The 12,696-nt window shown below is 33.5% G+C and overlaps 1 protein-coding gene across 7 annotated transcripts in view; it reads left to right on the top strand.

Moving 5' to 3' along the window:
* VPS8 (VPS8 subunit of CORVET complex) overlaps nt 1–12,696 on the top strand; it is a 280,256-nt gene that overhangs the window by 88,095 nt on the left and 179,465 nt on the right. For all 7 annotated transcript variants that reach the window (XM_057545206.1, XM_057545205.1, XM_057545207.1 and 4 more), the window contains exons 21-22: nt 2,382–2,428; nt 11,247–11,469. In XM_057545206.1, the coding sequence (XP_057401189.1) occupies nt 2,382–2,428; nt 11,247–11,469 (270 nt within the window). The remainder of the gene's footprint in view (nt 1–2,381; nt 2,429–11,246; nt 11,470–12,696) is intronic.

A 12,696-nucleotide genomic window follows, 5' to 3' on the forward strand; every position in this document is an offset into this window, starting at 1 on the left:
GCTATGACAGCCCAAACTATGTTTAGCTTCTTCCTTCTAACACCTCCTCCCATATTCCTTATCTCATTTCATGAAATCTTCCTCCAACCATCGCTCAAACTAGAAACTTAGGAGTTTCTTAGACTCCTGCCTGTGCCTTCCAACCCATAACCAATCTGTCAGCAACCTCTACAGTTTTACTTTATAAACAGTGCTTGATTCTATCTGCTGGTTTTTATGCCTACTCTCACTACTCTAGTTTGGTCTCCTGTTTCCATCTTGGACTACTATACTAGCCACCTATCTTCAGTCTTGGTTTTCCAGATCCTCCCATCATAGAATCAACAGAGTGATTTGTCTACATGTATTAATCTGATGGTTGCACTCTCCATTATCCCTATAGTATATCCTTAGTACTTAATGCTAGGATAGGCACTTAATTCCTTATTTTATGCCTTTAATAATTCTAAATATACTTTAATAATTTCTACCTGATAATTATAATATTTGAAGTTTTAGGGGTCTCCCCTGCTGTTTGTAGTTTCTGCTGACACTAACTTATGGTATGTTATTTCATGAGGTGCTTTAAACTTTTTTATTTTGGGCACATCTTTTGGGGGCTTTATCAGGAGGTCTTATTTTGCCTGTTAAGCAAAGCACTGTTAAGCACTGTTAAGCACTGTTAACTGTTAAACACTGTTTCTGGAATTTTTTTCTTTCAAGTGCTCCAGGAGTATCCTTTTTTCAGGATCACCTTTTGTGTTAATTTCTTGGCCTGATTATTCCCTTACTAAGGAGACAGTGTAAATTCAAATCCCAAATCCACCTGTGGGCAGGATCTTGATTATAGATTCTTGGAGAGTGCAGATTTATCCCCACTGAGTCCAGGCAGAGACAGACAACCTTTCTTGTTAGCTTCCTACGCATATAGGCAGGTTTTTTTTGTTTTTTCTAATTGCCTTTCACTAAGGAGGCACCTTTCAAGAATCCTGTTTTTAGGAGGATCTTTGCTTTACTTCCTTATGTTGCAAGAATTAAGGCCTCAGTTTGTTTCTGGCATTAAAACCCAAGCTCTTATATGAACAACAAATTTATTGGACAGTCTCAGTGATGGCTCAGGGCTTATTGCTTTAGTTTGCAGTTCCTTTTTCAATTTTAAACCCTGGGTATTGCCCCTAGTTTTTGGGGAGCTCAGCTGTGTATTTTAAAGAGTGTTTGTTAAATTTCCTCAGTATTTCTAGGAAGTTTTTTTCTCTGCAGATTATTTGTCCCTCTATATGTATTCTCATTCAGGGCTGAGACTTAACACAGCTCTAACACTTTTCAAATCTATGGTTTTAGCTCCTGTTTTTGAAGAATCTAAGTAAGATTATAAATGTAGTCATGAGGAATATTGATAAATAAAGGAAGCAGGATGGATGGGGCAGGGTTAGCCTTTTAGGATTATAGGTCCTTCTGCTTACTTCTCTCTCAGATAATAGTGGTTCCTCAGTTTTTGTTCTTTTTGTCAAAGAAGTGTTAGCATGTGGTATTCTCTTCTTCACATAATGTCTTCTCCCTCCTGATGGGATATTCTTCTGCCCAGAACCTAAGCCTTCCAGGATTTTTAAAAGGAAACCATTGCTCTTCAGCTAGCAGAAAATGAAAGAGTACTGCTGAAATCTAATGCTTGGGTACTTGACAAGTTCTAGTCATAATAAGCTACTGCTCCTCCCTCAAAGTGTTTCTCTTGAAAAAGGCCAAAATTATGGGTTGCCATTCATTTGATATGAGTCTATACATGATGAATTTAAAATAGTCAAAATATTATGGAACTGAGAAATTAACCTTAAAATAGCTGGTTTGGAGGATTGTGACAAAATATGGACAACCTTAATCACCTGAGCCACCAATGGGACCAACTATATTATATTATCAATTTGGTGTATTTTCTTTACAAAGTTGTGAGATAAATACATATTTTTCACGTAATGTTTCTTATAATGTTGTAAACTCTTTATAAACTTGTAATATCTACATAATATTTTATTTAAATAGCAGATTTACTTAACTGTTTTCCCATGTTGTATATTTAATTTCAATGTCTTCCTCCCTTCCCCCTCCTTCTCCTCTTTCTTCTATTATAGAGCTGCAGTGAATACCTTAATGCATTAAATTTTTTTTCTTACTAAATGTATTTAGGGTAAATTTCCAGATAGAATTACTGGGTAAAAGTGTTTTCACATTCTTAAGGCTTTTGACACAGAGTGCCAAATTGCTTACCAAAAGTATGGTACAGAGTTATATTCTCCCAACAATCTAACAGTATCTGAAGCAGACCACTTTCATTATGTGTTGTGTCTAACCAGGGGGCCATTGGACAGAGATGCAGTGCTGATGCTTTCTTTATGGTTTCTCTACAGGATATGGTGCCCATCATAGTTGATTACTGCCTTCTGCTGCAGCGAAAGTGAGTATACATTGCCTGTCAGGTTCAATTATTTTGAGTCCAAGTTGCCTCTTGCTTATATTATAGCAATAATTTACTACTATGAATTCTATGAATTTGACTCAATAGGTTTTTTAAAAAAATGAATTTACAGAAATTTGATTCTTTAAGAATTTTCAGTCCTAATAAAATTAACTTGTCCAATATAGATGTATCATCTGTGTATTTATGTGGCAGGATAGTGGAGGTGAAGAACATAGCAAAAGAGCAATACTTAATCACTTAAAGATCTTAAAAGTGTATGATTCATGCATTATATATATATGCTTTTTTATGAACCATCACTAAAACACAGTATTTCATACCACTCAAAAAAAGGAAAGATTTATTGTGCTTCTTTTTTAAGAGCCTCTTCATTTAAAGGAAATCACTATAAATCAACTCTTGATTAGGGTCTGTTCATTTAAATAGTAACTACATAAATTAACCAACACTGTGCTAGTTCATAATTTTTCACACTTACAATAATAGTTAGCTTCCTACATGCCAGGTATTGTTCTAAGCACTTTAATTTATCTATTTTTTATAACAACTTATTTAATTTTTATAACGGTGAGGTAGGTATTATTGTTATCTTCATTTTACATAGGAGGTTCAAGAGGCAGTATGCGATTAAGTAACTTGCCAAAACTTGCTCACACTTTTTTTGAGGAGCAAAGGTGGGATTCTAATGCAGGCAGCCTAGCTTTTGGGTTCTTGCTCATAACTACCAGCTTGTACTGCTTTTTCAGTGGTGAACAGCTGTGAGGATCCAGTGCAGATACTCCCCAAACCCTATACAACACTGTCTTGACTCCTGAATTGATGTATATTCAGGTTGCCTAAATCATATAAGGTTGGATCATACTTAGAAAGTATCAGTGAAGGTTATCAAGAGGGCAGTTATTTGCTATGTCAGACCTTCAATTAAATCACAAAGAGCTCTAGCTTCTGTTTACTTAGGGCTCAGATTCATTCCAGTGTTTTAGCTATAGTGTTACATGTAATTATCCAGTGAAATATGTTGTATTCATGGTTGGGATGTTGTTGAAAACATGGTTTTATGTTACACATTGTCTTCTTTATCCCAAGGAAGAAATTTCTCTCAGGTGTTAGTACCAGAAATACTTTTGCATCTTCTGAACAGCTAACTCACTTTTAGCTGATGGACAGTGAATTGTATAGCTAATTATTGTTTCCTAGGGAGCTAAGAGCCATGATATACTAACCTCACCCTAGTTCTTAACTTAGTTTTCTCTTCAGCTCATGTTTTACACTTACACTTCCTTGTTATTTGTCTTATATTTTTTAAAGCAGCCTCAATAGTTTATGGATCAGTTTTACATATTTTATTTCATTTAATCCTCATAATTACAGTGTAAGAGAGGTAAAGTTATCTTCATTTTCAGATGAGGAAATTGAGATGTAGTGATGTTTCTAATACTAATAAGTGCTGGGACCAACCTAAATCTTCAAATTGAGATAATATAAATGAGATAAAATAAAATATCTAAGAGATTAAATTTTGTTTAGAGTAAGAAGGCATATCTTTATAAAACAGATTATTTCTACCTAAATGGTACCTGGCACAAAGTAGCCTGATGGTTGAATTAATGAAGTAATTCTGCCTCTTGGTTTGCAGGGTGACTTGTGATCATTAACTTGAAATCTTGAATACTCTCACAGTGAGATAAAGTTGAAATGACCTGAGCCGTTGTAAAATGGATTATATAGGGAAAAAGAAAAAAAAAAGGTTTTTTTTTCTTTCAGGAATATTTTCTGTTATTCCCAAAAATATCCCAGAGATAAGTTTTTCTTTTTTTATATGACTTGAAAAGGAAATATTTCCAACTTTATTTAATTTATTGACTGGCTGAGAATGCAATAATTTCTTTATTAAATCAGAGCATCCAACATAGAAGACAAGATCTAGTCTAGATTATCACCAAATTAGAATCTATTTATTATTTCTTCATTTTTATCAGTTTCTTTCTTTCCTTTAATTTTTCCTGATTCCTTAGCATGTTTTCTTCTGGGCTGTGTCTGAAATGAATACAGTATTTGTTTTGGAGATCTCAGAAATACCAGCAGTCATAGTATATTCCTGAGTGCCAAGGGGAAGGGAGATCTCAGGGGTCCTTTTCTGAGCTCTTCTTGGTCCTTTTCTCCTTCCTTCATCCAGTCATACACACATACTCCTAGATCCAGGATTGGATATTTTTCCTGAACCATAGTGCAAATAGTATGGCTTCCTTCTCTCTTGACTGTTTCTGAACGCTGAAGACCAGATTGTACTAGATCCTGCTTTTGCTTAGGAGAAGTTCCAACATGTGTGTTCTTACTCTCTTTCCCCTCCTGGTCTCTTTCCCCACTTTTTGTACTCTCTGGGTTCCAGTAGGGGCAGAAGGGACAGGGTAGTGTCCTCAGCAATGTAAGAAAGTTTGAGGCTGTGGAACTAGGCATTGGGTCACATGTTCCCTTTTGTGTTCTAGATTCAGTGCTCTTGTGCTTGCTTACTTCTCATCATACTGGTTTTTCTTTTTCATCATAATGTTAAGATTCTATATATGCGCCTGAGCTTATGAGTAAAGAGGTCAAATAGGCCATTTGATCAACTTTGATTCTTTGTGTCTAGGTCATCTTTCAATTTCCTTCCATTGCAAACATGCAATGATTAAAGATTTATTAGATATAAAAATTCTGTGTTTCTTAAATACTTCAGTGTAATCACGCTTAAATATAGAGTTACATTTTTTCTTAGAGTTTCCATAGATAATAAGATTAAAAATGATCAATTCCCTAGACTCAATTGAAGCAGAGGGATTTAAAAATTATGTAGCTTCATTCCAGTATGATATCTTTCTCCCTAAACTGGGCACTCTCTTTATGCCATTTTCTTTGACATTTGGTTCCATTTGCATCTAGAGTCTTCTCTTCTACATTCCCAAATTTTCAAAATATTTGTGATGTTGAGATTGCTTTTAAGAATGCTCAGATTGTGCATAACACAGATACCGTCTTAAAAAAAAAAAAAAGAATTTACCTGGAACAAAATGTAGAGCATAAACAAAGATAAAAACTTAGAAAATATGAGAGGAGAATAGAAAAGAAGCTTCAACATATACCTGACCATTGTTCCAAAATTGAAGACTAGAGAACATGGCTAATAATTTTCCTGAATTAAAGGAAGACAGAAATTATCAGAAAGAAAACTCTTGGTGCACAACAGAACAAATCATAACAAGCCTACACCTATGAGTTTGATTATACTAAGAGTGACAGTGGCATAGCATTGCATACTGCACTGAGCGTCTCACATAGGAGTTCTGCTTCTAGCAATGGCAATGAGGACAGCTGGGAAATCTGGATAATTTGTTAACAAAATTTATATGAAAACATCGGAGAGCTACCAAGGGGATGAGGATCTGTGGTACCAAGATCCAGGCAGAGGAGAGAGGAACAGAAGCTGGCTCTTCCTGTTGAGATAATTGCCAACTCTGAAAAACAGCAGCTGAGGGGTTGAGAAGCTGAGCAAAACTTCAGAGCGATTCGTGATGTTGCTGCAGTTGAGTTCAAGGATCACACAAAAAGAGGGGCGCTAAATATTCCAGGCTTTTGATTGAGCTGTGAAGAGCTGCACCCTAAGAATAATGCTGAATTAGAACACATGTAGGTTCATCATGGTTAAACTGCTGAAAACTAGAGACAAAAAAAATCGTTAATGTCATTATGAAAGAAAAAAACCCCTTCAAAATAGTAACAATTAACCTTACAGCTTACTTCTAAACAGAAATAATGGAAGCCAAAGACAACAGAATTGTGAAAGGACAGAAGGAAAACATCTATTAATATAGAATTCTATATACAACAAAAATACCTTTTGAAAATGAAAGTGTTATAGAAATATATTCTAAGAAACACAAACTGAGAGAATTCATCATTAGCAGACCTGCACTAAACAAATAACAAAAGCTGTTCTTTAGGTAAAAGGAAAATGATTGAGGTGGAAAAGCTGATATGTGGGTAAGTGAATATAGAATATAATCAATATGTGTGAGGATTGAATAAAACATGAAGAAAAATGAAGAGAAAAATATATGAAAACAATACTACATAATTGGAGAAAAGGGTAAATAAGGTTAAAGTGTTCTAAAGTCCTTGCACTGTCTAGAAGGTGGTAAATTTATTAATTTATATTATAATTTAATAATTTGAAGATGCAGATTGTAATCTCTAAACCCATACTTAGTATATAATAGTAAAAACATATATAACTAACAAGGTAATAAATGGTGTCATGATTAAAAATACAATTTAAAAAAAGTCAAAAGGAGCAAAAGGAATTAAGAATAGTTAAGACAAGGAGAAAGATAATAAGTGATAAATTTAAAAATATATCAGTAATTACATTAAATAGCAAACAACTAAAACAAACAAACAAACAGAACATAATCTAGTACTCAGCCAATTTCAAGTAACTTCTTCCACTTCTAGGGTGGTCACTTAGACACTCAATACTGGCCTCCAGATACCTTTTATATTATAATATTTTCTGATTGAGTACATTGGTTTTATAGTCAGTCCTCTTATTTTCATATATTATACTGTCTCTTATGAGGGTTAAATTATAAACACAGTACATACTCTGAAATTAATTTTAACTCAATACCACAACCATTATTATACTATGATCACTGTTACCTCTGTATCATAAGTCATAGAATTTCATACCCAGCAGTAATATTACATTACTAGGATATATATGTATTTCCATTCATATGTAAGAATTCTTTTATAATGTAAAATCCTTTTTACTATGGCAGGAACCACACTGCTTTTTCTCTGTAGGGCATACTGATCAGTGTGTAATGGACATCTTTTTTGGTTAAAATTTGGCTTTATTATCTTTTTGTGAATCTTTTAAAATCAGAAATGATAGGAAATTCTGTTTTTGAAGATCTACCTTTATTTTCATAATTTGGTCTCTGCTCACACAGTTTCATTTCAATTTGATAGTGCATATATATTTTTGCAGTACTAGAAAGAGATATAAAATATCTCAAGGGTTTTTGTAGTATATTTAATGATTTGTCATTTTGCTTATACAACAGTAGCCATAATTTCAGTTTATTTTGAAAATAGGTCCAGAGTTTACTTGAACTATAATCGTAATTTTGAACATTGTTTAAAAATAAGTGCTTAAATAAATGCTGTTATTATGTGTGAATTATATCTCAGAGCCATTATAAAACAAAATAGGTGCTGTATGTAGATGATCTTGACCACTTCAAGCTTATATCACTGTAAGCAGAGATCCAAAAAGAAGCCATTATTCAGATAACTTGAATTATATATAAATCTGAACCAAAAATATTTCTCTTAAATCTAAAGTGAACCTGAAGTGGCTTTTTGATAGCCAGAGTATTTGTTTAACCTTGTTGTTCAACATCAGGATTATTATTTGTGAAACAGAAAGATTTTAATTATCAGCCATGGTTGAGGAACTTAATGTTTTGAGTTTTCTCATCATTTTCTTGGTAAGTGCAAGTTAAAATTTTAAACATCAAAGCTAGGTGAAAAATGGGGCCATGCCTTTTTTATTTTATCTAACTGCTATATTGAGATATAATTCACGTACCATAAAATTCACCATTTTAAAGAGTATGGTAGTTTTCAATATATTCACAGAGTTTAATTAAGCCATGTCTTTTTAAAGGAAATATTTACAAACTGTGATACTTGTATCAGGAAACAGAGCATTTTGAACATAATTTCTTGAAGATCATTTGAACTTTTTTTGAGCAGTGAAATAACTTTCATTTTGCACACAATTCAGCATCTATGATAGTAGCCAGACATGTAACACGTTCTCAATAAATTTTAATTAAATAAGTGAAATTTGGTAAAAAAAAAAAAATAGTGGATTATCTCTAAAGGTCATATTTTCCAGGTCATATGGAGCCCTTTTTTTTTTTTAAACTTTTTATTTTATATTGGAGTTCAGGTGATTAAAAATGTTGTGTTAATTTCAGGTGTACAGCAAGGTGATTCAGCTCTACATTTACATGTATCTATTCTTTTGAACTTTGTTTTTAATTTTATAAATAAAGAGGCCAGCCGAAATCAACTTTGGATTTATTAAATCCCACTTATATCTAGTGGGGGGTTGTTTATTTGGTTCTGGTTGTATATTTAGTGTACGCTGGCAAATGTTAGGATTGACGCTCTTGCTCCCTTCAGACAGTCTCTGAATTTGTAATTATCTCATAAGCTGAGTTCTTCACATTTTTTAATTGTAAAACTGATAGTGCAAAAAGTGAATTTGGTCATTTTTTTCTATCAATTTGAAGTTATGTGTGATAAACTCCAAATAATGTCTTTAATATGAGTATTAATATAAAGTGAAGTTATGTAGAAGACCTTTTTGTTGGCCCTCTGTTATTCAGAATTTATTTATTCAGGATTTTTCTATTATACTGGTTATAAGGAGGCTAAGCTTGAAGCGATAAACATCAGTTTTGACATTAGCCGTTCCAGGAAACAAAGTCAGCACCCTGGAGTATAATGCCTAAGTACAGAAAGAAACACAAGAGCCAAAACCATTTTCTTTTTGTATGTACTTTTCTTTTTCCCTCCTTCTCTGATGATCTAATAAATATTTTCCCAGAATGATGAGAACATGTCTTAAAATTTTGTTTTATTTTTATTTTAAGGTAGAGATGCAGATAGGAGTTGCTGAGTTATATTTTTCTTGCTTCTTTATTATAGCCTCTTACTGGTTAAGAAAGAAGCATATAGTTTTGCCATTAATCTTACCAGCATTGCATGCTGTAGTTTGTCACAGGAGTGCCTTGTTTGTCAACTTTTATGCTCTGTTTACTGAATTTGTAGCTCTTTAATTTTCCTCCCCAGGGCTTTTTGTGCTGAACTGAAATATATAATTATCTTTCCTAGCATGTTGTTTTTAACAACACATTACAGAGTGCAAGGGCTAGCAAATATGACATTTTCTTTAAGTTCATTAGAGTTACTTTGTTACTCTTATTTTATCTTTCTTACAGTAAGGCTTCATTAATCTCAGTTCCTTTTGCTTGGCTAGTAATTGGTAATCACAAAAATGTAATGGACTGTTGATTAAAATGAAAGTAACATGAAAAATACTCTGATAAATATAAAGCGAAGGGGAAAATGATGCAATAGTTACACTTGTGGATATGAGAAAAATATAAATGGATATGGATTTCCCCCCAGGATATTGCAAATACTGTTTATTGAAAAGCAACATGGCGTTCTATGCAGTTGTAGCCAGTCCATTTATTATTTGTCCCCCTTCTAGGACTTCAGATGAGGCAAGACCCCATCCCATTGCTTTCAGAATCTTCCTTGTCTTTTTTGTGGAACTTGTCATGAAAGATCACACCTGTGGATGAACCATCTACCACTTTTCACAATTGACATGATGCACATATATAGAGATTATACATTTAGCAAATAAATAAATAAACAATCGATCCTAACAGGCAAATAGAATTAGCACAGTTTTTGTATTTGAAAAAAGAGAGAATTAAAGAATCAGTGAATGATATAAGTCAATACACTGTATAAATGGAAACATGGAAAACATTTAATTTTGCCAGTCATCAAAGAATTGAAAACAGTGATGTTGTTTAATTTATACATTAAACTATATGGGAAAAAACTAAAGACAGTTGTCTGTTGAAACTGTTGAAATTATACATTACTGATGGCTGTGTAAATTGGTGCTATGATGATTTTTGAAGATAATTTAGTAATACATTTTAAGTGCCACAAAATTTTTTGTATCTTTTGACTTTAAATAAATTTCTAAAAGTAGAATGACTAAGGTATTAAGCCCCCAAATGGAAAGACTATATATGTAGATGTTCATTGTGGCCTCACTCATAATAGTGAAATAGTGGAAATAAGTGATACATTACAGGAATAGTTATATAAATTCTGATGTTTCAGCATATTGAAACATTGTAGTTAGACAAAATGGTAATTTTAAAGAGTTAAGTAGCAGCTTAGGACAATGCTTATATAATATTGGGTGAAAACAAAATTCAGATTATGTCTATGGTGAATAGAACTCTAAAATTATTTCTGGACTCTTTGCAGAAGAAATACAAAATAAATAAAACTCAGTTATTGAGTGTGGTAGCATTTGATTAATTAGTTTTTTTGTTTCTGCAGTAAAATAGTTTTCAGACATATTTTTAAAACATTGAACGTTTTCTTCTTCCTCTCCCATCAATAATCACTACCTAAACCCTTTGGGAAGCAAGGGGCAAGAACTAGATAAAGAAGCAGATTGGCCTTGCAGATCAGATGGGAATACTTAGATACCAGGAAAGAGGAAAGGATAAATTGTGAATAGTCTATTTAATTTTTTTTTTTTACTTCATCCTAGTCTCCATACTACCCGCACCCATATCAGTGTTGTCTTTAAGAAGCAGTGTGTCATAATGGATTCAGCACAGGGTTTAGGTCAGAAGGCTGATGCAAATTCTGAATCTATCACTTGTTAGCTAACTGATTTTCAGTAAATAATTTAACTTACTCAACATTTTTTATTTGTAAAAAGTAGTATTGGGTGAATTAATTAGGATAGTATATATAAGAGATTTTTCAAAATATAAAGCTCTTTGCAAATTTTGTTACTGTTTTTAATAAACTTGCATGTAAGTTGAAATAGGAAAAAGATGAGATATACTTAGTAGACGGAATTTAATGGATGTTTGGAATGTTCCTAAAAGTATTTTTCCCCGTTCTGTTGCAGGGATCTTTTATTTAGCCAGGTGTATGACAAATTAAGTGAGAATTCAGTGGCCAAAGGAGTGTTTTTGGAGTGCCTTGAACCATATATTTTAAGTGATAAATTGGTGGGGATCACACCCCAGGTAATGAAAGACTTGATTGTTCATTTCCAAGATAAAAAATTAATGGAAAATGTGGAAGCCCTCATTGTACATATGGATATCACCAGCCTAGATATTCAGCAGGTGAGTTTATAGGCAGTCTACTAATTTATGGAATAAACATCATTCCTTTATTGAATATATTTACCTGACTCATCGGGCCTTACTCTGTCTTTCATCAACCCTAATTATTTTTTAGCACTTTTTGGTACAAGGTCTCATAAACTTATATTTGTCAATATATTTCTTAGGAGTGTTCTTTACTTAAAGCTAGATTAGGAACTCCTGCAAGCCAGTAGTCTTCGGTTTCCTTGACATCCCCCAGAGCTCTTAGCATAGGGTTTATATTTGGTAGTTGCTCGGTAAATGCTTATTGGTCTATCCTTCTTCATCAGTTTGTTTGTTCACTACTACAATTTTCATCCTGCAAGTGAATTTCAACTATAAGCACTTCCACGTGAAAAATAGAATATTTTTACTTTTGAGAGTATGATGCCATTTTTTTGAAAAGCTAGTTTATATGTCCAGAGTTGATAACTTTCATACACTAAGTTTTGAAATGCAGGGCATAGTATAAGAAGCAAACTTCAGGACATCTTAGCATGATCAGCCAGCTCATTGATAATATACCTCCAGTATATCTGAGGTCTCCACATAAGTTTTAAGTCCTTAACTGAGGAGCAATATGTATCTGACCTAAGACACTTCACTCTTAACTCTTCTTTTAACTCTTCAGTCCTAATGCTGAGCAAAGGCACAAAGGTACCAAGGTGCTGAGCCCTACTGAGCTAAAATACGGTGACTTACAAACTTAGAAGGACCAAAGGTTTTTTGTTTGTTTGTTTTTAATGTGCAAAATCACACGGAAATGAAGGGTTTGGAAAATGGGTATTGTTTTCTTCATGGAAGTTCTTTATGAATGGCTGTAAGTTTGCAAAGGCCAGGTCCTCTTTGCATATGCCTTTCTGTCATGTGGGTAATTTGGCATAATCTTCATGTCTGACAATAGGTCTGATGATTTGAGAGCATGTTATCAATCTAGCTTTATTTACTATCACTGATATAAGAGAAATTTCTAATTTCTTCTCCTTCCAACATTTTTAGCTTTTTCTCCAACACTAGGTAAATATTCTCTGCTCTTTTTCATGTTAAAATAACAGTTTAAACAATCTCCCCGTCAGATTCCCTTCTCTCCGTATCAAGCCTTCCCCTCCTTCCCTTTTGGTTACTGCCATATCACATTTCCCACTTGCAGCCAGATCCCTCCCTCCCTCCCTCCCTCCCTCCTTCCCTCCTTTCTTCCTTCCTTCC

Source organism: Balaenoptera acutorostrata, chromosome 4 (assembly GCF_949987535.1).
Source record: "Balaenoptera acutorostrata chromosome 4, mBalAcu1.1, whole genome shotgun sequence".
Lineage (NCBI taxonomy): Eukaryota > Metazoa > Chordata > Mammalia > Artiodactyla > Balaenopteridae > Balaenoptera > Balaenoptera acutorostrata.